This window comes from Hippocampus comes, unplaced genomic scaffold (genome assembly GCF_001891065.2).
Source record: "Hippocampus comes isolate QL1 unplaced genomic scaffold, H_comes_QL1_v1.1 scaffold7, whole genome shotgun sequence".
NCBI lineage: Eukaryota > Metazoa > Chordata > Actinopteri > Syngnathiformes > Syngnathidae > Hippocampus > Hippocampus comes.
Window position 1 is genome coordinate 7,644,162 of NW_017842060.1, and position 26,590 is coordinate 7,670,751.

The window sequence follows — 26,590 nt, forward strand, 5'->3', positions numbered from 1 at the left end:
ACGCACGCACGCACGCACGCACACACACACACACACACACACACACACACACACACACACACACACACACACACACACAGAAGATCGGAAAGTGATGCTGAAAATCAAACAGATGGGGCATGCAATTGGGCTTGAAATGTGAGACCTTGTGTTTTTGTTTCTGTGTGTCTTGGTGCGTAGTACACGTATGGATATCGTCCATTAATGTGATGAACTCATGCGGTGCTTGTTGGCCCGCCCACCTGCCAGCACGCCACACGCGTAGACGAGTCCGATCCTCGCCGCCCCGTGGACCATTTCCAGGGGGACTCCCACCAGCAGCTGCATGGCCATGTTCAGGCTCAGGTGTTCAATCCTATCACACACACGCACACGAAGACACACACAGAGAATAATCAGGAGATAAAACGCGTCAACTCTCAAGGGAGACGTAGGATTTAAAGCTAAAGGTAATGGAATATAATTAGTGGGTATCTAACGTTTTGTGGGCATGCTTGACCAGTTTAATCAACTGCAGTGTAGGGGATGTGTTCCACACCCACTAGTGTTAGGGGAAATATGTGTGATGCAGGGAGACCAGATACATTTCTTCATTTAATAGTTCTACCTTTCCCGCGCAATTTAAACACATGCAAACGAAAAGCAGAATCTTTTAATTAAGTTTTTTTTTAATGTGGCTTGCTTCCCTTGTTAAACTTTATTACCATTAAGTAATGTTAATTTATTTTCTTTGCAAAAATGTTTTTCCAAAAGCACCTTTGTAATTCCGATAAATTCATATCATTAATAAATCTATTTTTATGGCAAGCCGTAGGAATAATACATGCCATAAGGAAGTTTAAAAGTGCTTTGACAACAAGTTCCCAATGAACAACCATGAAAGCAAGAGTTTGCAAAAAAAAAAAAAAAAAAAAAAGTGACCAAATCCAATTTTGTCATAATTGCAACAAATGTGAGAATGACCTGACAGTAGAACATTTGTAAAATGGTCTGTGAAAAAGAATCCGGACCTACTGGCCACATTCCGACTCTTATTTGATTTGAACAAACCACCACGTCAGAGGAAAAATAACCCATCAATGACTGAGGGCTTAAATGTACACGTAAATAGATAAATATTGTTCCGGTTTAATGGTACTAAATCCGAATTCTCCACTTCGAACTGTAGTCAGTGCAAATATGGTCAAATATTTGTGTTTTCAGGAAACATGATGCTTGTTATTGTGCAAGCAATATTGAAAAAAAAAAATCTATTTCCACACAAAAAACACTGTGTATACACATACCAAGGCAGGACATAAACATTTCCTGCGACCTTCAGAGCTGTAGCGCGCTTCATTCCAAACCTCATTTAAGCAGCAGACCCGCACTCATTTGTATCCAAAATCCAAAAGCGCAGCTGCCATAATAATCTCGCCTCTCTTTTCCGATCCCTCATTTGCTCGTGTTTGCCGTGTGAATAAAAGCACCAGCTCTGCTTGATGTTTGCTGAGGGATAAATGACAAACTGCAGTAAATAGGGCCGACGTGGCGCTTAAAAGCGGCATGTTTTGACTGCGATGAGCACACAACAAAGAGCGGCGGCAGGAATGAGTGCAAAGCGTCCCAGCAAACAAACACGCAAACAATTTCCACCAAGTGTGCCAATAATCTATTTAGTGCATGACAAACCATCGCCAGATGGTTGAATGATCACGGGGGGAGGAGGCATTGGGGTGGCATTGATTGTAATCACACAAGGGCATCTCCAGGGCAAGATAACAGCAACTGACACGCTGAGGGAAGACCTCCAATCTAAGGCAAAACCGACTGATATCACGGACTCACCGGAGTTAAATTTAACCCGCTTGTTCTGAAGTCACCGGATCGCAAATTTCAGTCTCGCGAGATCTGCTAATGACGGACGGACACGGATGCCAGAGGGTATCTTGCCAGGTCCTCTCACATTCCAAAAAACATGTGTGGCAGGTTAATGGAACACGCTAGAAGTGTCCCGAGGTGTGAGCGTGAGTGCGGAATGTTGTTCGTTTATGTGTGCCTTGCAATTGGCTGGCAACCAGTTCAGGGTGTCCCCCGCCTACTGCCCAAAGACGGCTGGGATAGGCTCCGGCACCCCCCCGTGACCCTTGTGAGGATCAAGCGGATTGGAAAATGGATGGATGAATGAATAGATGATTTTGTGTTGTGGTTGTAGTTTGCCATACAACTCACCCAGTGTGCATGAAAATGTAGCTGAGGTACCTCCAGGCCTGGGCCCGGAGTTGGGGGTGGTAAGGTAGAGGACTCTTAAGGAATGATGGGCTGGACACCTGCAGAACTAGGCGGTCCAGGTGACATCCATAATAAAAGAAAACAACTACCTAGGGCAGGAAATACAGACATCGGCAGTTATTTGACAACCCGACCAATTATAAACATCAGTCATGGCAACTTTGAGGAAAGAAACTCTGACAAGAAGTAAAAAGGTGTGTGTGAAAGCAGACAACAGACAAGGGGAAATAAATAAGATCCAGTCAAACCTCCAAAGTGGAACATTTTAACATTTGGATTGTCAGCCAAAATAAAGTCAAAAATGATCACCATTTGATGGCTTTCTGTCGGAACATCACAAGGAAATCAATCGGAAAAACATACCAGTAGAGTTATTTCTTGATCACATAGAAAAAGAAAGAAAAAAAAGATGAAATCATGATCTTGATGTGTTACATGATGAAGACGTTTGGTTAGACTTTTGAGGAAGTTAAATGGCGACTGAACTTCAATTTGTAAGACTTAGTTCCACTTTGGAGGTTTGACTGTACAAATCGAATCAACTCAAACTCCAGCAGTTGACTGATGAGCCCGTCAATAGTATCAAGCTGTGCAACCTCAATACTAACAGACTTGGAGAAATCATATGGTGCTAAAGAAAAACAAAAAACAAAACAGTGGACCAACATTGTTGTCATGGCGATGCATCTGCTATCTAAGCCCCCCCCCCTCCCCCACTTCACATTAATAAGACCGAGTAGAGGCACTGACTGACTGAAAATGGCTTCTAGGTGACATTATCATTAAAAGAGGGTGAAGATTTCAAGGTGGTTGTCATTGTCAAACAACAATTAAACATTCGCCATAATAGTAACCGATAGTGTGGAAATCATTGTATTTGCTCTTTTCCTGAATTATTCTTATTTTTAGGTGGTACTTGGTGTAAAACGTTTGAGAACAACTGTTCGAACATTTCGTATCTAAGATCGAATTGGATCATTTACCTCAAGAATGGTGATGGTCAGGATCAGCCACGGAGGGGGCCAGTAGTTGTAGCTGTCAAAGTACCACTTGCGATCCACTTCCCGCGGCAACGTCTCATAAGCAACGTGTCGGACCAGGCGCTGGGATAGACCCAGACCGACCTCATCCCGCAGACTGCTGCCCTTTAGGTGCCTGCCCCCCTGGAGGATTGCTCTCCGGAAGCTATTGGAACGCTTGTTACTCATCTGGAAACAAGGGACATTTGAATCGAAATTTAACGCACCCTACTGAGAAGTGCACTCGCCTGACTTTGATGCAGACAGTCTGAGTTGAGTTCCCACACTGAGACAGTCTAAGTGTGAGTCTGAATGGTCGTCTGAGTTCATATGTACCTTGCAATTACCTGACCAAGTCAATAAATGATTTTTGATTTTGCGCAGGAAGCAACCCAGGCTTCCTTCCTGACACGCAAAGCTAATCACCCACTCAGGATGTATCACTTCATCAAAGTTCTTTGGACCAAATGTAAAAGAATCAAAAATAAAAGAATTGGCCTCGCTGCTCCAAAACGTTTGGAAGGGAGCATCCTCCGTCAACTCTCCAAATCCACTCAATGTATGACTAAAGTCTGATGACGCAGCTTTCCGAAAACAGGCAACACAGACTATAGAATACCATTATCATCACCTAGCAACCAACAAAATCCCTTCCCCTCACCGCTGTCTGCCTCCAAGGAGTTCAACCCCCCAAATGTCCCTTTTATTGGGGTGGCCAGCTCAGTCTTACACAGTGGAGCCATGCCATTGCTTTCATAGTTACTCTGTAAAATTATGATTTTTTTTTTTTTTTTTAAAACACAAAGTAGAAATTAATGGCCGAAGATGATATATGCTCCACCAACAGTGAAGCTCTGCAGTGCTACTTTCGTAAATGTGCCTTTGGGCTGAACTGGCCGTGTGCTTTAACGACAATCTCCATGACAACATAATGATTGCTTCCTCACTTCTCTCCTGCAGTCGGCCTCACCTTCCACCTTCTTATTTCTATTTCATGGACCGTAGATCAATTCTACTTTTGTTTTGTGGGCCCCCCCCACCCCCCAGCGCGTGGAAACTGGTTATAAGGGTAGCGAAGGTTCAGGTGCGGCAGAAAATCTCAAATGGAAGTGGTAAAACAAGTTATTCTGTCACATGACATTAATTTAAGGGTTGATCAAGGGCCCTGTGTAAGAGTATATGATTCAGCTTTATGATGATATTGATGATGATGATGATATTTGCTCCATATACAGTACTTTGTATACAGCGATGGCGGTTTTAAAATACAGTTGAGTTGAGTTAAAAAAAAAAAAAAAAGAAGAGGAAATTGTTATATATAAAAAAAAAATAGTCCAAAACACTCAAAGGCCAGGAGTGGATGGAGATGCTTTCAAGCACATGCCTGTCTTTCTATTAAAAAAACAAAACAAAACAATCCAAAAAAAACTTTGCATTTCACTGAATCAAAATAAAACATTTGGAAACTTGGAAAAACAATGAGCCACATTTCCCCCTATTTTCTTAACATGTTATGGAGCAAACCAGTAACCAAATAATGATATGCGGATTTTAGACCGTGTGAATTTGAAATAATTGTCAACCTCCTTTTGGACATTAATACGTAGTTGTTGTCAAATCTGATTCATCAGTTAACTGTCAAAATAATCGACAGATGAATTGATTTTGAAAAATGTTGGTTCCAGCCTTACTTCCAATAAAAGCAGTCGTAGTAATGAAAAGAAAAATGGACATTTAGCCCTACCACGCGACACAAAGCTACCCTATACTACTGCAATGTCATAGTGGTCATGATGGTAGCCTTGCCTTTCCAAACTATTCCCACAAAGTCTCAATACTTTTATCCATTTCACGTAGAAAGAGCTGACTCAACAACGGCGCATAGTTGCAGACTTTAATGAGATGATGACTTCAGTCTTGATTCAGACAAAGATTTCAGAGAATCCATTCAGTACTCGACAAGGCGTCATATTCAACTCTTTGGCTGCATCACCATGTCATTCCATGACATCGGGGTATATTTTCAGATATCAGCATTTTGGGAATAATTTGGTCTGATAGGATTTGGCAATTATTGTACAGTCCATCAGTGTTTGATTGCATTATAAACGTCTTTCTTTTTTTTTTTATAGCTTTCAAGTGTTGTACCATTAGAAAAGCAATTTTGTCTAGAATATTTGACGCGTTGGATCTGGTTAGGTGTGATGGATGTTTTAGAGCGATAGATTGTAACTAAAATGAACACATCATCACCTCCATGCGGGGGAAAAAAATACCTGACTACCTAGTGGTGCTGTGTATTTTTGGACAAGTTTGAATTTAATGTATGACAGAAGCTGAGATAAGCACCTGATGCACGCTTGAGAGCATGCCATAAAGAAATTAAGTTTAAAAGTGGAAGGGAGGAGGTGGTAGAAAAAGAGGGATGGAGCAGTGAATCAAACATTGTCATCAGGCAACAAATCGGTATTCTGCCAGAAGGTCCCAGGAAAATGTGGTCCCGAGGATGAACAATAACACTGACCTTGAATGAAACAGAGTGACTCCAGTCAAGCATTTTGTTCAGCAATTTTGTGGATCTTTTCACATAGCTGACTTTTCTCGGATGGAATATATTCCCAATCGGTGCCACAATCACCCAGGGACTGCCCAGGATGTCTACCTTTCTTCCAAAGTCAAGTGACAGGCAAATATTAGAAGCACAGAAAGTGGATGGAAGTTAAAACATGAGTTAAAACCTAACCCCTAAAGAAAATCCCTCGAAAAGTTAATACATTAGTTAAAACCTAACCCCTAAAGAAAATCCCTCGAAAAAAAATCATTATTAAATCCTGTTACAGTTAACTCCAGGGGAAAGTTTGAACAAACTGAAGGTCAAGCAGCCTTTTGGAACGAATCATGTTTGACTTGACTGCAAATGCCCAAGTATGGGGTGCGCTGGATGTTTGCTTGAAGGGAGACGTTGAACAAGAATCAGCAGGCAGCAGTTTCAAGGTCAAAGCTAAAAAGCGGCGCAAGGTGCGAAGCAAGAGAGGAAATGTATCATCTGTCAGAAATTCATTTCCCATTACGCCGTCTTTACATCTCAAAGCTGAACTTGGAATACAGATGCTCAATGCAAACATGCTAATCAAGTTATCTTGTTTCTCCCCTACCATTAGAGAAACAGTATTACGGGTAATCTATTTTTGTTGTTAGTTTAAGAGATACATTGTGTATCATAAGTGACTGATGGACCACCAGGCAGACCAAACGATGGCATACAAGTCTAACTACAGAAATCGTGACAGTCTCACCAAATTGACAAAGTCCTGGTAGCAGATTTTTCCGTCAGAGTTACCATCGGCGAGGGCCAAGAGGACTTCCAGCTTGTGGGGGTCCAGCTCTGAGCCATGCGTCGCCAACAGGTCCCTGAAGCGCTCTGTACTGATGAAGCCGGAATTGTCCGGGTCATACTATAGGTAAACACACATATTAAAACAAATGAGGCAGACTTATTAACAAAATCAGGGATGCCATCTGTTTTCATTAAAGGGATGAATAGGGCACAATAACAAATAAGTTCTTTATCCATCCATCATTCAATCCATCCATCCATCCATCCATTTTCTGATCCGCTTTATCCTCACAAGGGTCGCGGGGCATGGTGGATGGAGCCTATCCCAGCCGTCTTCGGGCAGTAGGCGCCTATCCCAGCCTTCGGGCAGTAGGTGGGGGACACCCTGAACCGGTTGCCAGCCAATCGCAGGGCACATACAGACAAACAACCATCCGTGCTCACGCTCACACCTAGGGACAATTTTAGAGTGTTCCACTAATCTGCCACACATGTTTTTTGGAATGTGGGAGGGCCTGGAGTACCCGGAGAAAACCCACGCAGGCACGGGGAGAACATGCAAACTCCTCAGAGGGAGGCCAGAGCCGAAATCAAACCCTGCACCTCTGCACTGTGAGGACGACGCGCTAACCATTCTAACACCGGACCGCCGTTGGAAAATGTAAAAATAAGAATTCTGTACATTTTTGAACAGCATAGGAAGCCATGTAGAAAAGTGCTCGATGAAAAAAAACAAAACAACAAAAACCCGTTCAGGCACCTGTTCCACAGGTGATAGCTAACATGTGACTGTCGCCACTGCAAGCAATTTCCAACATGACACTGTTACCCACGAGTGTTCGTTAAAGTGCAGGAACCCCCACACCCCAAAAAAAAAGAAAGTCAGCAAGACAACAGGCAGCAACACGCAGCTTGGCAAGCTGCCATGTTCTACTCTCTACGGACCAACGGAAATAATGAACTTCAATGCTACAGCAGACACACTGCCAATATTGCTTTGTGAGTGGTGTGCGTGCACAAATAGAGTATTTATTGATTTTGAACCGGACAAATGTTCACACCCTCGGGGGCAGGTCGATGCCTTTTGAGTACCCCCCTTCATTAAAACGTTTCGTCTTTAGTGGGTTGCTTTTATCGGACAAATATGGTACTGAACGTGTAAATAATAGGACGGGTGCATATTGGAGCAGAACACATTGCCATTTGCGAGAGCATCTGTTCTCAAAGGGGAGGTGTGGCAGCTTGAAAAAATAAATAAACCGGAAATGTTCAAGGCAAAATATGCAGTTTTTTTGTTTTGTTTTTTTTTAGATCCACAATAAGACGCTTTCTAGGGTGGGGAGGAAAACTCTATGAAAAGGAATTTACTTACAAGGTCGTGACCTTGGAAACCTGTTTTGAGAAACGTGCACTTTGAGTTACGAGCTTGGTCAAACAACAAACTAACATCTTATCTCAACGACTGACGGCACCAATATCCCGCACCTTACGTCCTGTTCGATAAATTGCCGCCGAATCGGTGATCAACGACAAAGTGGAACCATACCAGACCACAGTTTGTTATTTCACACGAGGCAGTAAACCGAATGTTGATATTGCGTGGGAGATGCACAGACGGCTGTTACTGTCTACATGCACCGGAATATTACATTTAGCAAGTGCGCTCGTACCAAACGCGAGGACAACAGTCAAAATATTTAACATCTGCTGCAGAGGAGGCGGCATGTACGTATTCGCTCCCTGATGAGGAAAAAAACAAAAAACAAAAACAGGCTGACTATGATTAAACTTGCACTGCATCTCTTAACACCCACAATATTGTCCCCAGGAGAGTACACCAGATACACAGTGACATCTACTCCTAACACTCACACACACACACACACGCACACACACTTTCGCTATTTAAAAGTGGAAGTGAAGCATTAGTCCACAAAAAGAACCAACCTTCTGTTGCAGTACATCAGCCAGATTGTGCTGCAGGCATTTGCCCATGACGAAGTAAAAACATTTACAGTAAGCAGGGTCACCGCTAAAACAATGCAGATGAGTGCGTGTGTGTGTTCTCATTGTCATATTGTTTGCGGCAGACCGCGCAGGGTCATTTCCAACCAGGGCGAAAGGATTACAGCTCAATCCAGGACCCTCACAGGACACCTCCCCCATTGCCCTCCCCCAATACACACACACACACACACGCACACACACACACAAACTCACTCATATTCTTTAAAACCATCATCAGACCTCTCCCCATGCAGAGCTGACGTTTGTTTGCCTGTGACACCAAACCAAGTGGGCCACACCGATCAAACCAGATAATAGGATGCTTGATAACGTCCAGCATTTGGAGTGACGTTTACTATATAGCAAGAGTCACCAAGTCCAGTCCTCGAGGAAATCTAGCCTACATGTTTTAGCTGTTGCTCTGTTCGACAGCCAATCACGGGGAACATAGGGACAAGCAAGCATTCACACTCGCACTCGTTATCTGAATTGAACCCATACTGCCTGCCCAGAAGTCAGGCGGGTAAACCACAACTCCGTCAGTGACTTCAACCCAGCTTTCCTCTGTTCCCTTTCTCCACAGCCAACCTCCAAACAGAGCTGCTCTGCGACAGACAACTTGTATTTACTTAAAAAAAAAAAACAAAACAACAACAACAACAACAACAACAAAAAACCCCGATAATCAAGGTGTAAAAACAATTCCAACTATTCCACTAAATAGATGACCGACCTCCATTTTGATGGATCATGAGACATTTACATAAAAGTGCGAATGTCACACATCTGCGAAACAACTTCAGAATGTAGTGGCACAAGTACCAAATCAGAATAAATATGTCGCAAATAAACAGTTAATCTGAGATCTTCAATTAGAATCATTTCAAATGTAACAAAAAAAAAAAAATGCCTAAACTCAATTTACAGATCAAACCAGTATTTGAATCATAATCAATTTATGTTTGTGCATTTACTGAATTCTCTATTTGAAACAATGTCCTGTTTTGTTTTGTTTTTAAAAGGGGGGAAATTCTTATTTTTGTTCCCCGATTCATCAATTCATTGAAAAATAAATGATTATCAAGATTGACGGATTTGGGGGGGTTTATTACCTTGTGTCTGCGTGAAAATAATTTAATTTAAACGAGTTTTTAGTTGAGGGCATTTGAACCCTTTCATGCACCCGGTAACCACTGTAGTAACCGCTGTCCCACAAAGGGTTAATATTATTTGAAACAAAGTTACTTATTACACCAAATCAGAATAAATATGTCGCATATAAACAGTTAATCTGAGATTTTCAATCAGAATCATTTCAAATCTAACGACAAAAAAAAAAACTGCCGAAACTCAATTTACAGATCAAACCAGTATTTGAATCATAATCAATTTATGTTTGTGCATTTACTGAATTCTCTATTTGAAACAATGTCCTGTTTTGTTTTGTTTTTAAAAGGGGGGAAATTCTTATTTTTGTTCCCCGATTCATCAATTCATTGAAAAATAAATGATTATCAAGATTGACGGATTTGGGGGGGTTTATTACCTTGTGTCTGCGTGAAAATAATTTAATTTAAACGAGTTTTTTAAATGACATTTTAGCCTCCAGGTGATTGACTGAGTCCAAATAAAGAAACATTCAAGCAGCTTGTGAAATCATTTTCAATAGTTCCAACATATAATGAACATTTCATCTTGAAAATATCAACCAAGAAGTAAGAAAAGAAAAATCAATCGCTTAAACACAGAGTCTATTATCGAGTCTGCACTTCTGTTAAAGTTTGGATTTCACAGACATGCTGGGTGAGATTCTCTTCCATGGGTACCCGTTGTAAAACATACTTAAAAAATTCTCTATTTTTTTTTTTTTAAACATCATTAAAGTTCATCAGTGGCAGTTAACGGTTGGATTCCAGTTGACAAATATAAACGTCCATGGCAGTGAAGGAGTTAATTGTAAAATAAATGGAAGCCCCGAAGGCTTTGACCAGATCTGACAGGATGCATGCTGGGAACTCTGTCGAACCCGGCTTACAGTGCACAGCGCATGGCAGTGATGGGCATGATTTACTGTCAACATGCATCTCCTGTCTCATTCTACGTGCTAGCTACCTCCAGGTACAAATACTGTGCAAAGAATGACTTCCATTTGGCTTGTGCGACATGACAAGCATGACGGGTAGAGTATTAAAAAAAAAAAAAAAAAAAACGGTGGCCTGCGGGAGTCGAAATGCCGCATGTTCGGATTGTAACATCCCCCTGCAGGCTGATGCGGAATGGCAGGCGTGACTGTGGCTAATCACCGTGGCAACTGGCGTGACAAGACCCACAGAGTGTGCGTGCACTACTATTATACTGGGTGTCCCGAAAGTATGTATGAATGCTTTAAATTAATGTATATTGCGGATGCTGTGAATAATGGAAAATAATTGTGAACTGTACAGACAGAGGGGATGGAAAGAAAGAAGAATGAGCAAGTCTAAGGAAGGCAGAAGAAAAGTAGGAGGGGTGAGGAGGGGGGGAAGGAAGGAAGAAAAAGGCAGGTCTGAAGTGGAAGGAAGAAGGAAGGGAAAGACTGCGGGAAGGAGTTTATGAGGAAGGCAGAAACGAGGAACAAAGGAGAGGTCCATTGTCGAGAGAGGGAGGTAACGAAGAAGGGTATATGCGAAGGAAGAAAAGCCAGGAAGAAAATAAAAAAAGTGGGACTGAGGCGAAAGGTAAGACAGTAAGAAAATTGTGTTCAAACGATGGAAGGAAGAGTGATTAAATTCAAGTGATGGAAATCAGGAAAGCAGAAAAGTCGGTTTAAGTGAAGGAAGGCAAAGCTGTAAGGATGCACAAAGAAAAATTTGGGCTAACGGAAGATAGGAGGGATGGAGAACGGAAGGAAGGAGATCAGCAAGGAAAAGATGCGGAGGTAAAAGAAGGCAGGAAAGATGTCCGGAAGGAGGGAGGGAACACAAGAACAAACAAAAAAGAAGGGCAAACAGTTTTTCATCGGAGAAAGGACAGAAGTAATGCAAGAACAAAAAGCAACTCTGAAGGAAGGGAAGGAAGGAGGTCAGGAATGAAGAAAGTGCAGGAGAAGCTGGCTAGTTTCCTTTACTAATTGCAGCTAAGGAGAGTAGCTTGCAGGTACAATGGACACCCAGTGGCCTTCTCATGTTAATCAGCCCCTTCACACTGGGGCGGGGTTGGCTCAATGTGACACTGTTCGAGCTGCTATTTCTGTCACACACACACACACGCCTTTGTCACATGATCTGTCACAGCTGAGAAAGTACATCATCAGTGCCATTGGACATTGTAAGAGTGGGGACACCGTGTGGGTCTGGGGGTTTATCGTCAAGCCCGTCGGCAGACTTGGCCTCATTTAGCGGACTAGTTCAAGTTGAATGGAGCCGACAGCTTGTCAGCGGGCGGCGGTCTGAATGGGAGGTGCTGAGGCGGGATCGGGGGGTAGGGTGAGGGTGTGTGTGGGGGGGGTGCTCACTTATTCTGAAGGGTAGCTGACATTGGCTAAAAGAAACACGGCCAAGTGTGTGAGGCCACCTGATGTCATGATGGATGCACAGGTGGTGATGGATGAGAGCTATGTTTTGATACCCTGTGATTCTCTCATCTTTTATCTCCAAATCCGTGCGGAATGTAATCAAATGTATTGTTATTGCACATGAATCCAGAACAAATTCACTTAACATGAGGAGGAGGGAGAGACAGAAAAACAAAATCCCAAACTTTGCTCCTAGGGGGGGGCACAGTATGGGCTTGGAAAAACTGTTACGACAGCCACATGAATGGGAGACGTAAACGACGACAACTCAAATACTTGAGTTGGGAGGATGTGTGATGGGAGAGGGTTTCGGGCAGGGGCAGACGTAACAGCCCAGATATGCACACTGGGCGGCAAATGCAGCCTTTTCAAGGTGTGCCACACCTCCTCAGCAAACCTCGGTCGAACCTGCTCCACCACAACGTCTCTGGTTTGGAAGCAAAGAGCGCTGACCACTGAGCTCAGTCCGGGCTGGAGCCTCAGCTCCACATCGTGTTTGAAGGGATGGGAAATGATGTTTAACTCATGTACAATTTCTATTTAAAAGAAAAAAAAAAGAAAAGAAATCATAACATAGTTTCGTGTGTAGCGGCGTCACAGGAATGGCTCCTGACGCCATCCTAGTACGAACGAGAGTTGCAAACTTGGATGCTAGAGCAGTGAGACAAACCCTCCCACATTAGCCTAGCGCTAGCTAGCTGATACATCAAACGTGTGGAAGGATTTAAAACACAAAACAACACCCCGGGTTCTGCTGTCAGCCAGGGTACGGCAAGAGATGGTGGAGGTCAAAGTAAGTTATTTTAAACTTAAAAAAGGAAAACCTGTCCAGAGGATGTCAAAACACCGGTTTACACTAAAGCTACGTTTCAAATCAGTAGGTGGAAAGATTTTTTTTATTTGTTAGGACTCTGACATGGTTTGCGGCAAAGGAACAATGAGTAACCTATTCAAGTGAATGTGGCCACAAAAAAGCAAATGGGGATTTTGAGTGCGAGGCCGAGGTCTAGAAAAAAGGTAGTCGTTTGGAAGCCCATCATTGGCAAAGTTGAAATTGTGCGGTGGGCTTCTCCTTACGAGACTCGAGTCGATTCAGCTGATCAAATTCTGAGACTGCGCCGCGATAAGAATGGAAGTACGCATGTTTCTTTGTTCACCAAATGCAAGCGGGTAAACTGACCTCTACCGCAGCGTGGGCGTGACCCAACCGCTCCTGGCTCGAGCCAGCACTGCTGCCAACTCGCTAGCTAGTGGCTCGTTTCATTGTTCTCCGATAGAGCGAGGATTCAGAGTAATCCCGACAAAAGAAGTATTGTTTAGCCAAGAAGGTCAAGATGCAGGAATGCTGCAACGGAGCGAAATTGTTATTCCGATTCAGTCCTCAAAAGACGGGGAACTCACGAAAAGGAGGAATGTGACAAGCGGCTTTGACTTCACATCATTAATTGCCCACACATCACCTCTCCCATTGTGGAAAACCCCTCAAGAAAAGGTCAAGCGTTCGCATTCATACAAAGAGCAGTTCGCCATTCACGTCACGATTCATCCCTTTTCGCCGGGCCCGGCCGGTGCTCTGACCACGCACACAAGACACATGACTAATGTCACTGCGAGATTTCTACCAGCTTCCAAATGTTAATGCCGGTTAATGCCGTTAGCGAAACACCAAGTGGATGCAGAGGCGAAGGCGAAGTTCTTAAGACACATGAAAGCAAAATTGTGGCAAAACAAACTCACAAGAATTAAAGCGGGATTGATGAATTCACTTATATTGTTTACAAGATAAGACCATCATCCGATTTTCACTTTCGGTCAGGGTCACGGCAGGAATCTCATGCTAGCTGGAAGACATTTTGCGATGATGTGAACCGCCACACTTGGTGGTGCTACATTAGAATACAGCGGTACCTCTACTTACGAACGTCTCTTCATACGAAGTTTGCAAGTTACGAAACGCCTCAACAGGAAAATATATATCCTCTTGTTACGAAAGCAATTTCAAGATACAAAAGCGAAAGGTAAAAATACAGTATGGGCTGCTACTCGCAGCTCAGTTTCCTGAATGCAACATACTTAGGGCTGCTTTGCCAATGGCCTTTCCCGAGCATCATCCTGGCATCCCATTGGCTACCGTACGTGTCTGTGTGTAAATAGATCAATAGATAGACATGTGTCTATGCAGCGTCCTCGTCATCCACCCCTCGCTCGGGCCATGAGGCGTTCCGATAGTTTTACGTAAATGTGAATCACCCAGAAAAAGTGTTCACCGGTCGGGCGATCGCTCACAATGGTGATGTTTGCATTGGACGTTTTCGAAGGATTGTTAAAAGCCGACAGAAGCAAACGTCCTTGGATCAGTTCTTGACAAAACGCCAGGCATAAACCACTTCTGAGAGAGAGAGCAATGAACTAAAGATGGCAAAAAAAAACAACAACAATGAGGACACAGTTAAAAGTTAAATGAGCATCATTTTCATTCTTTACTGTATTCATTGTTTTTTACATTAAGAACAACTCTCATTTATTGCGCAATAATCTAATTTTAACATGTATTTGTGACATATTTGGATGCGTTTTTATGCTTAAGAAAACATATATGTTTGAATTTTGGCGAGCTTGGAACGGATTAGGGCATTTACATGGAAAATGCGTCTCTACTTACAAAATTTTCGAGTTAAGAAATTTCTTCCAGAACCAATTCATTTCATAAGTAGTGGTACCACTGTATTCCATTCACGGTATACTCTCGTTGATATATTAAAGAGCAACTTGTTCTGACAAGAATTAGCAGAGTGGATTTCATTCTCAGCATAATGCAGTATAATTGTTCGACATATCACACACTTTGGTGTTACATCACACGATTTCGGAAAAAGTCATGCCCATGCACATGTGTTTAATGTTTCCTTTTACACGCAGCTGTCATCAGAATCTACAAATAGGCCCCATTTAGTTTTTGCAGGGTATCTGTAGGTTTAAGGAAGCACAATTCAACTTGATTGAAATGGCTTCTTAAACGCACCAGGGTACGGAGGTGACCTCATCATGTCGTTTGTCGGTGCTGTTGTAACCCGAAAAGCCGTTGCGCAACGGTCTCATTTCTGTTTTCACTGGCATTACAGAGAAGCACCAAACTGAAAAAAAAAGTCATTCCAGTGTTGTCTCAGTGAATCAGCCGAAGTTGGACTCTGACTCGTATGTATGGCTGGATAAGATAATTAAGCCTGATTTAATTCAAGTCCACTTAATACTTAATGACTTACACAGTCTCTTATCATCGGAAAATTATACAGGAGACTGATAGACAGTGGCTCCTCCGCTTTGTCATCAAAATCAAAAAGCGCCGCTATAATCACGGCCTGCAAAATACATCTCAATTATTCAAATAGTGAATAACAATTCACTCAGACAGATCAATCATTTTGAACTTGAGAGCAGTGTTTTTCATGTTGACTGTCGATTTCTGACGGTGTGTCTCTCTCAGGATTTACACAAAATCCGTCAATCAGAATCACCTGTCTCCAGATTGGAGCTCACATACGCACACACACACAAACACAGTACGGTACAGACCCACACTCACCCACGCAGCCTTCTGAGGCCAACATATACATGCACCATTTCCTCGTCAAATGGTCTGTAACCAAGCAACCGCCATGACCCAAGCGGGCGTATGTGCGCCGAAGCACTTGACACATATGGTACTTGAAGATGTGTGGTTGGATGTCACGCGCGGCGGTATTATATTAAATCCCCACTTTTTATGCACAGGCGCACGCACGCAATAAGAATCAAGTGAGTTTTCACGAACGTCTGAAAAACCCTGATTGAAGCTAATGTCATTCACACCACAGTGCCGCCTGTTCATTTCCCCGACGTTATTGGTGCTTCGTGCTCTTGTGACTGAATGAGAAAGTGCTCATTAAAAATGCTTTTTGGGGAAATAACTCGTCCCGTGTGATGGCAACAGCCGCATGATACGCTGGACATGCTGTCACCGACGTCACCATTCAGGACACTTTTGAGATGGGAGTCGGTCACGTATGTACAAGTCAGACGGAGGTCATAAGTCTTGACATCACAATTTCGAGAAGGCCCGAGTTTCCGTGGCAACATTTCAAGGACGTCACGTGAAGCCATTACTGGATTTGGTTCTTGGTTCTTAAAGCGCTCTAATGACTCGTCAAGCGGATAGACAAACGGTTCATATCAGTCCAAAACGTCTACACACAAAGTCCTCACTCCTCATCTAGTCCCCCTGCTTCTTTACACACACCTCGCATTCACAGATGCGTAAATAAACACACTCAGACACCGCATGCGGGAATACGGTTTAAAAACGCGAGTTGATAGATGAAGGGATGGAGGAGGAGGCGCGAGAGTGAGGAGCGGGAAGCCCCTTGAGGTGTCTGGAGTAGAGAAAAAGGGGGTCGCAACCAAGTGAAGCTGAGCGCGTCTCAGCAGGCGCTTGAGCGTGCGCTCATATAAACACTTAACCTCCCGCTGCTGCTTCGTAAAGCGTTCACGCTGGAGAGAAGGTTTGTATGCGCACGTGACAACGAGACGCACAGACCTCCATTTGAAGGAGACGGGGGGGGGGGGAGTTTTCGCCATCAAAGTCGCTCTCTTTGAGACGGAGATCGTAAAAGCAAGAGTCAAAAAGGCACACATGCGTCAAACAAAACACCGATGGAGTGGCCGTGTCAGTCAGGCAAAAGGGCATGCTCGGGTCAGCGCGAAGGCAGACGCACATCGGCGAGTTAACTGGCAAGACCGAGCATTTACAGCGAGGCGAGAGCTCCTCATTACCGTCGGGCCAAAGCTTCCATCAAGCACTTTGACTCGCGTTGTAAGACAAGAAGAAGGGAGACAAAAAAAGGGGAGAAACATTTGTTTGACGAGCCCTTTGCTGGCTGCCTTCTTCTCCCATTCAATCGCTTCGTCTCCCTTCAGGCCTGCCTTGAGGTCAACCCAAAACCCAGCGCCAGTGACGGCAGCGGCTCCATTCAGCGCAGATTTATGATCTCTAAAAAGCTGGCAAATGGACCTGCGACTGTCTGCTCCCCCTTCAATTCCTCCAAATGTTGAGAAAGGAAAATGGTTAAGAAGGGTCATTTTAGGGGGGGAGCAAGCGGGGTTGTCGGGGACATTTTCAAGGATGCCTTCAGGGTTGACCTGCCTGCCAATCCCCAATAAAAAGCCCTCCACTACCTGGATGGATGAATAGATTGGGGGGGGGGGGCTATTCCTCTTGCTGTGTTACTTTGGCGAAATATTTCCTGATGGATCTTTGGATTGACCCCCCCACCCCCACCCCCTCCATCAGACAGGGCACAGATCCGACCAAGTGGTGAGAATCTCACGTGAATTCCCAGGCCGCTTCGCATTATCCTGAGAGGTCAACAGTCCATGTACGGCCTCACGCCCTTTCTTGGGAGGCAGCTATTTCAAATTATATTGTGACATGAGGGGAAAACGCAAGCGAATTTCCAGAAAAGATGGTTCACAATAGTGGCATTCAAATTTCCTTCGTAACTAGTTAAATGACTTTAAATTCAGATTAAAATCTTTGCTTTTGTTCCCCCTCCCTATAGACTTTTCATGAAGGTCTTTATTTCAACTATTCTTTACAATACCTCTGCATCACAGTCACCGACTTCAGCACGATGGCACTGCTGTCAGATTTTGGCAGCCAGACATTCCGGTAAGATGATAGGGGAACGGAAAACAAAAGGTCGGGCCTTTATGACTAAGCACTGTCGCTCACCTTGGATGAGCTGAGACGACCCAGATCCCGCATGCAATGACAAAATAAGTAAGAGCCGAGCAATCAGTAAGATTTTGCATGATCATTTTCTTCACATACACTACCGGTCAGATGTTTGGTCACACATTCCACTGCTATCAAATGAAAATGAGCTTTCTGAAGATTCATTTCCTGTGTGGAATGAATTGATATATTCGGCGCGTTTCATTTCCACTTCTTGACAACTGAATGAAATCAGTTATGGTATTAGAATTTATTGAGATGCGTCCGCATATATTACTGCAGAATCACCGCATTGTGATACTGTCGTCATCGTCTGCAAAATGCAAACATTTCCTATCCCGCTTATTCCAGTTCAGCCCGTCACAGATTGGGAACTGAACCCACGCAGCCTGCACATTGTACGATGCATTGTATGCTTTGACTCTCACCACTCGTCTTAATAGTGACCATCTTTCCAATTAATGAAAGGCAAAAAACAGAATAAGTAGCATCGCTACTTGCCTCTTTCAGTAAGTGCCATCTCACTGCTTCCAGTCACGCAAATGAATTCAAGCATCCGGGGTCAATCCTTTTTCAAATCAAGAGTTATTTTTCTAATCTAATTACCAGCAGTCAAAATGAATTTTTAAAAAAAAACGTCATTTTCTTTGGCCCCTCAAATTTAGAAACTGGGAAGCCTCTTGTGTGCTCCATCTGAGCGATACTCTCGACTTGAGAGGAATCTGATCAAGGATTTGATGACACTAGACATCGTGGTTCTACAACAGAGCCAAAACTTCTCTGCCAAAAGAAACAATCAGAGATTGTGCAGCGAAACAAGGCCTGTACACCAAACTTTCACAGCCATCAAGAAAATACAATCACCATGACACATGTTCATTTGATTGCAGATTATGTTGCTTCTATTCGGTAATATCCATCACTGACAGGGATTATGTGCCCCCCCGTATTATGCTAACATTTGTTTTCGGATTCTAACGACAAGCGAGTGAAGCAGTTGGCGGGAAGGCAGACGCAAAGCGATCGGAAAAAGCCAACCAACGTTTTAGAGAGCGTATCTGGCGTCATAAATCTGAACAAAGAGGTTTAAACGCGGCGGATCCTGCTAGCTGTCCGCTTTTGTTTGAGGCGATTGTCGGCGTGCCATCTGCCTGGCTAGACTCAACTTCCTCCCTGCAAAATGCACACCCCGGTGGAAACGTTCACTACTGGGCTACGAAAGAGCCTGTTAGCATGCACGCACACCCACAAACTCATTATTATTGCTTATTATGATCCCATTAAAGCAACGGGACCACTGTAAAAGGGATTTGGCTTCAAGTTATAGTTTGCTGTGACTGTGAGGATCCCAAGTGTTGTCAACGGATCATTAATGAGAGCCCACCCATCCAAGATTTTTTAAATAGCCTCTCCTAAATTCAGTGGCAGGCTGTGCATTTGGTATCAGGGCATTTGATGAGGATTTTGGCCAACTTTTAACTCCAGCACATGCCGATGCTTGAAACCATCAATATTTAACACAAGCACAATATGTAACAGCGGGCAACTGTGCCATGTAACATCCCTTGGAACGCTTGAGAATGAATCTTTATCAAATAACATGATACAAGTATAAAATATTTCAATAAAATTAGGGCCGCATCGATCGATTGGCCCGGGATGAGAATCGGCGGCGATTTTGCTGAATTTTGGAGGATTTGGCGATTGGCCGTTTGTGTCCGCTGATCTCATCTCACCTCTGCAGAGGTCTGAAAAAGTCAACCACTGCTGCTCTGAGATGACAAATATTTCATATTTATTTGGAGAACTACTTCATGTGCAATTCAGACAACCCAACGGCATCGTTTCATTGGTGTTTGACAATAAAACGAGATTGGAAAATTGAAGTAAACTGTTGGTTATGAAAAAAAAAATTGGGATTGACTGGGCAAGATTTTTAAAGTCACAAGACTTGCTGCTTGCTAAACTTCTTAGATATGTGCCACGGGTGTCAAACTCAAGGCCCGGGGACCAGATCTGGCCCGCCACATCCTTTTAGGTGGCCCGCGAAAGCAAGTCAAACATGTCAACTTCTATGTTGCTTGCTAAAATCTCGACCCAAATGAAAAATTCTCGCAGGTAATAAAGAAGAGACATATTGGAAGCATTTTCTTGTAACCAAACCCCTCATTCCAGTAACTTAAACAATAGTTGAATAAACCATTATTCTTGACTTTTTTTAATTTGGTTTCAGTCATAACGGCTCTCCAAGGGAAATTGTAAATAAAATGTGGCCCATGACAAAAATGAGTTTGACACCCCTGATATATGCTCTGGCCAACCGATCAGAAGACAGAATAATGCTGTTATCTTAAAAGTTATGATAATATATAATATGAAATCCGATTGGTCAAAATAAAACTCTCATCGCCATCACTATACTGATTCTCAGAGCACATAGAGGCTGAAATCTGATTGGACAAAGAACATTCGCTGAGACCTGACGGGAGGGGTCACCTCTAGCTTCCATCACACATTGTCAACAGATGTTTTACTATGCCCAGTGGGCATGTATTACAGTTTCATCCGCAGAACGTGAACAAAGAACTGAACAGCATGTAGCGTTTTTGTTCCTCGCGTAGACTTAACCACCATTGTGTCCTAAACGGTTTGAAAGGAGCTTATGCAGTCTTCTCCATAAATTCAAGAGATTGTAACTGCAGGATAAAAGGAGCCAAGTCAATTCATGTACATGTTTAAAATTTAAAAAAAATAATAAAACAACAAAAAACAAAACAATAACACATGGCTGTGTTCGAATAGGTACAAAAACAAACAGGGTCTGATCATTAGGTGCGGCAATGCTCTTACAAAATGCTACACTGATAATTGACGCTAACTCATATGTGGTTGTCCTGGCTGGTCTAATAAATGTTATGGATCACTGGAAAGGTTCCTGGGTTGTCATGGCAACGGCAGAGTTGCTACTCCAGTGTACCATCGACACGGTTTCAAAGCAATTTTTTTCAAGTCAGATTATTTCATAGATCTATACACAGTCAAAATGCAATTTGGGGAAAAACAAGACAAATAATCCTTGTCATTTATATTTTATTGGTATATATATTTATGTATTTATTCATTACATAGTTTTTAAAATAATTGTATAATTAATCATTTGTCAGAATTTTATTCTGCCAAATTTTGGAATTTGCACCAGCCTCCCAAAAAACTAAAAAATAAAAATTCATATCGGTCGAGCCTTAGTTTTGACCTTGTGATTTATCATATGTACACATATGCACAGTATTTACAAAGGGATAAACCATAAAGTGCCACTTTACCTAGCGCAACATTTCAATTTCATGCCAGCGCTGCTGTGAGTTTGAGCCGTGAAACCAATTACGGCCAACCTGGCACATCGTCTTTTTCCCACTTGCCGATCAACAGGCGCGGCGGCTATTTTTACCTGAGCATAAAAGCGGAAACTGTTTTCACACTCCGCCAGCTGGAACTTGGCTTTTCAGTACGGAAATATATTTTGTGCCCCGAGGAGGAGCAGCAGCAGCAGAGAACAATAAACAAAGATTAAATCTTTCAATTAAATCGTTTAAGATGTTATCTGTTGTTCTTATTGCTTTCCTTAATACAGTGCGGACCATTTGCAGCTCCTCCGAATTGTTTGGGATCGTCGAGACTCAGCTGGTGTCAATCATTCTGGGAATGTTGAGAGGGTCAGCGTAGTGTGACCTCGCCATCTGCGCGCACGTCAATGGCAATTATGCGGAGGAGCATATCAGCGTGCCACAGATGATATGGATGAAGATTTAACGTGTTCATTGGGAAGAATGGCAAATGTAAAAATTGCTGAGAGAGGGAAAAGCCTCACTTGACCACACGGTTGATACTGTTGCACTCCAGAGTTGTGGATTGCAAGCGCATGAAAAAGGTTGCAGAAACTGTCACACATAAGGGCATCTTTTGGATCTGGTGCCTCACTGCCCAGCTTGGCCTCAAAGTGAAATGTAACAACACAAAAGGGAAAATAGAGTTGTTGAGTCAAATACTCATCTGGGCCAGGAGAGATGGGCGTGAATCAATACCAGTAATAAGTATCGGGGTGATATCGGCCTTATTTTAAAGGGTTAAGATGCTCATGCTTCCATGACATATATCAAACCTGGGATACATGAGAGAAAATGGGGAAAAAAAAATTACATTGGTTCACTGGAACCATATCGTGCAAATCTGGACTAAGTTGACACTTCATACTGGTTGGTCAGCCAGATCAAATTTGGGGTAATCGCCAGTTCAAAAAAAATGTGACCTCAGAAGAACTGTTATGAGAAATTAATATCCTGTAAATACTTCACAGAAAAAAATCTATTGTTTCCAGTGATCAGAACGGTGCCGCCCCTGCTTAATTTGAGCCAGGAAAAACTCCGTCGCATCATGTCAAATTTGATTGAATTCCTTCCTGTTTGTTTTATCTGGCATCCCCGGCACAATCGGGACGCGTGAGGCAGCAACCTGTGTCGTTTAAGAGATGCTGGCGTCGCCGGCGAGGATGGCCGGGGTCACCCGCCCTCCGCTTGACAAATGAAGCAAGTCATTGTGAGACAAAAGGGAAGGCGTGCTGAATAAAAGCTCGGCGGCGCATTTGGAAGCGGCACACTGCCGTTTGGAGACTTTTTCACATTGACACCAACGCCGGAGGCACATAAAGGAAGTCTTAAGGCTTCGTGTATGCGCAGACACACACACACACACACACACACACACACACACACACACACACACACACACACACACACACACACACACACACACGCACACACACACACACACACACACACACACACACACACACACACGGGAAGCTCCTCCCTTTCTCGTAATCCCCTGGGACCCCACGTCTTTGCAAAAAAAGAAAAAAAGCTGGGTCTGACATGAGCCTTTGCCTCACCCCATTAAATGCCACATGCGCGCACACGCACGCACACACACACACACACACACACACACACACACACACACACACACACACACACACACACACACACACACACACACACAAACACACACAAACACTTATGTTCATGCATACAATTTCCTCGAAGGGAAAGTATGGGGGCCCCAGGGCAGGCAGGTGCTGGGACAGCAGAGTGATGACTTTGTGTATTTGCATTTGTGTTTTGTGGTCATCGGGGTTTGTCCACCGTCTGTCAGCTGGACTGTGTTCCGCTCTCTTGTGATTAAAACCAAAGTGGCCTGGCTGATGTGTGTCTGTGCCACCGTCACTGCATGACCAGGGTCAATTCCCTACAGTGCGTGTGTGTCCCCCCCCCCCCCACACGACTGGTCGCTGCAGGAGTTTGCTTTGACAAAAGCCAAAGCCTCCGGTTTTGCTTTTTGGCAAGCTGGCAGGCTTTTCAAAAAGGATATAAAGCGAGCAGCACGAGGCACGATTTGAATCTAAAAATACATTTGGCTAATGAGCCTGCACGAAAACGGAGCTGACGGGAAGCGAGAGCGTCCAGTCTCGACCAGCTGAGACCCAAACACTTTTGAGAAAGAAGTCAAACTACACCGCTTGGCAAACAGTGCAAACTTCAAAGGTCAACTCGATCCATGTTTTGGGGTAACATGTTCTTCGAAAGTTACTTCGTAGCGCAAACCACAATTAGCAGATCTTGTGAAGCCTTGGCATCCCTCAATTCAGCGAGCATTAAAGTGACATACATGACTTGATATCAAAAGTCTCTTTTACGCGACTCCCCCCCCCCCCCTTAATCAACACCTCAGGATGCTGGCCACCTCTGCTAAAATTGCCAACATCCACAGTTGAACAGATCCTTAATATTATTAATGTTTAATGAATATAATAAATGTCGTATTTAGTTCTGTTTTTAGTGCTTTCTCGGGGGGGGGGGATAGAAGATATCACTTAAAACACAGATGTCAAACTCAAGGCCCGGGGGATCAGATCTGGCCCGCTATGTCGTTTGCGAAAGCAGATCATGTAAATCAACTTTCATGATCCTTTCTATAATCTGTACCGAAATGTCAAATTGTCATGTGTAATAAATAACATTGAGATTTTCCAATCATTTTCTGACCCTGTTTACACTCACTTGAACAATAACTGAACAAACAACAAACAAATATTTGGCTGATTCCAAAATGAAGAATCCATCAATTTGTTGTGTACAAGTAATAATACTATGTGATTACTAAACATTAATTCGGCCCTCCAAGGGAAGACGTAACTCCAAAGCAACCCGCGACAAAAATTAGTTTGACACCCCTAACTTAAACCATTACTTTAGGAATGGAATGATATACTGTACCTGTAACAGGTGGGTCTCGAACATACAGTATCTCCTTCATATGTATTCAACTATATATATTCCGACTATTAGCTTAATAGCTAGCACTGTTTGGATCCTTCTGGCCAATAATTATTCCAAACAACTGAAACGGCGGCAATAGTGAGAAGCATTTCTTGGCAAATGTGGAGAAAAAAAAAAAGGTCACAGAAAATGAACACAATTGGATGATGCAAGCAAGAGTTGAGAAATTTTGCGGTACATACCTTGTCAAATAGTTCCTTCCATTTCTGGGAAAAGAGAAGGAGAAGAGGGGAATTTAGACATGAGGCTTGAGTACCTATTTGGAAAGGATGATCCTAAAAATACTATCCTAAACATGCTGTGTGCACTGGGCTATTACCTAATCATTGTGTTCACTGAGCTGCAGCCGAAGATAATATGAAAGCGTATGACAACAAGGAGCCGCTCTCATTTGTGCGAGTATTGCCTCCTTCTCCCAAAACTACATGACGTCATTAGCGGCTCTTTCCATTGTTCTGGAACACATTCAAGTGCTTTAAATCCACATTCAAAAGCCAATTTGAACTAAAACTGTAACTGGAGAATGTTAAGTGATGCCTTAGATTTTAGAGCGTGTCGGTGGGAATATTTTAGAATATTTTTGCCATTCACACATCTAGAAAATCAGTGGGGAAAAGTAGGGAACTGTCCAAAAATGTATTGATAAGTGGATATCTATCGATCGATCAATCGGTCGATCGATAGATATAGGGCGGCCCGGTGATGGACTGGTTAGCACGTCGGCCTCACAGTTCAAAGGTGCAGGGTTTGATTCCAGCTCTGGCCTCCCTGTGTGGAGTTTGCATGTTGTGTGGGTTTTCTCCGGGTACTCCGGTTTCCCCCCACATTCCAAAAACATGCATGACAGGCTCATTGAACACTCAAAAATTGTCCCTAGGTGTGAATGTAAGCGCGGATGTTTTTTTTTTTGTCTATGTGTGCCCTGCGATTAGCTGGCAACCAGTTGAGGGTGTCCCCCGCCTACTGCCCGAAGACACCTGGGATAGGCTCCAGCAAGCCCATGAGAGGATAAGCGGATCAGGGAATGGATGGATATATCTATATAACAAATATACAGTAAGTGCACGGTGACTTGATAAAAGGAACATGTTCCAATACTTTTGCCCGCCAATAAAGTTATCCCCCTACTCACGTCTTCGGGAGCCACGGGAAGGACTTCGGTGCTCTCCAACACTTCGATTTCCTCTCCCTCCGCATTGGCCGCTACCGCCGGGGAGGAGGTGACCGTCAGCTCCCGGTTGCCGCCCGCCATCCTCCTCGGTCAGCCGCGGTACCTCACCGATGACTCCGCATGGCTTTATATTCTCCCCTCCACTGTGGCTCCTTCCTCGGCGTCACTTTCACTTGACCACCATCGTCGCGAGGTGAGTTGCAGTGATGAAAGAAAATAGCGGAGAAGAGGCTACTTCAAGATTCGCTGAAGGAAAAGTTGATAAATCCGCCGACTCAGATGAAAATGATTGATAAAGGAGAGGAGAGAAAACTAGGATAATCCCAGACAGGAGAGAAGGCGGCAAGCGTCCAAGTTTGGGAAGCAGCCAGGATGCTGCGCAACAGCAGCAAGGGAGTCGAGGACTCTAGAAAAAAAAATAGTAATAAAATGAAATGACATCATCGCTTAGTAACAGGAACGAATCCCATCTAATATTAGTTGAGTTCAAGACGTTTTTAAGAAGGTTGATGCAGCAAACACTCAAGCTTTCTTTTTTAAAGTGCGTCACAGTACCTTTTTCCACGCCTGCACGATTATTTGGAACGTTTGTTCTCTCCACCTCGTGGATCGGTGATGGGAGGTGTTTGCTCGCCCGGCGTACTCCGCCGCCGCCGCCGCCGCCACCTGGTTTAGCTCCAGGAGGCTCCGGAGCTCCGTCCGCGGCGGGAGAAGGGAGGGGATGGGGAAAAGCTCTTCCCCTCCCCGCACGACCTCCTTCCCTCCTCCCCTTTCAGCAGCTGACTGTCACTCACACGCTCCGTTGAAGTCATTTGGTCCTTTTGTTGATGATCAATATTGTTGTACTGAATTGTGAATTTAATGGAATACGTTTTTATTTGGGGGCGGGGGGTCATCAAAACTACAGTAGATTTTCAGTCGTATTTTACGAACTCTTTAATTGCCCATTTGTCTTTTACAAACGGTTTTACCAAGTACTGTACATATTTGATCTTATCTTTCACAAAAAAAAGTTAATTGTATCTTCCGCCATCCAGTGGACCACTTAATTGTTGTGCCTGCCACTATAC

General features: G+C 43.6%; 1 protein-coding gene across 1 annotated transcript in view; it reads right to left on the minus strand.

The window, feature by feature from the left end:
- The window catches only part of rhbdl3 (rhomboid, veinlet-like 3 (Drosophila)), a 40,413-nt gene extending 14,121 nt beyond the window's left edge, over positions 1 to 26,292 (minus strand). The window contains exons 1-7 of the mRNA XM_019862054.1: positions 26,076 to 26,292; positions 25,482 to 25,926; positions 24,532 to 24,555; positions 6,587 to 6,745; positions 3,255 to 3,479; positions 2,212 to 2,360; positions 243 to 355 (exon numbers count right to left, since the gene is read on the minus strand). Of these exons, the coding sequence (XP_019717613.1) occupies positions 243 to 355; positions 2,212 to 2,360; positions 3,255 to 3,479; positions 6,587 to 6,745; positions 24,532 to 24,555; positions 25,482 to 25,601 (790 nt within the window). The 5' untranslated portion in view covers positions 25,602 to 25,926; positions 26,076 to 26,292. The remainder of the gene's footprint in view (positions 1 to 242; positions 356 to 2,211; positions 2,361 to 3,254; positions 3,480 to 6,586; positions 6,746 to 24,531; positions 24,556 to 25,481; positions 25,927 to 26,075) is intronic.
- Between the last annotated feature and the right edge of the window lie 298 nt (positions 26,293 to 26,590).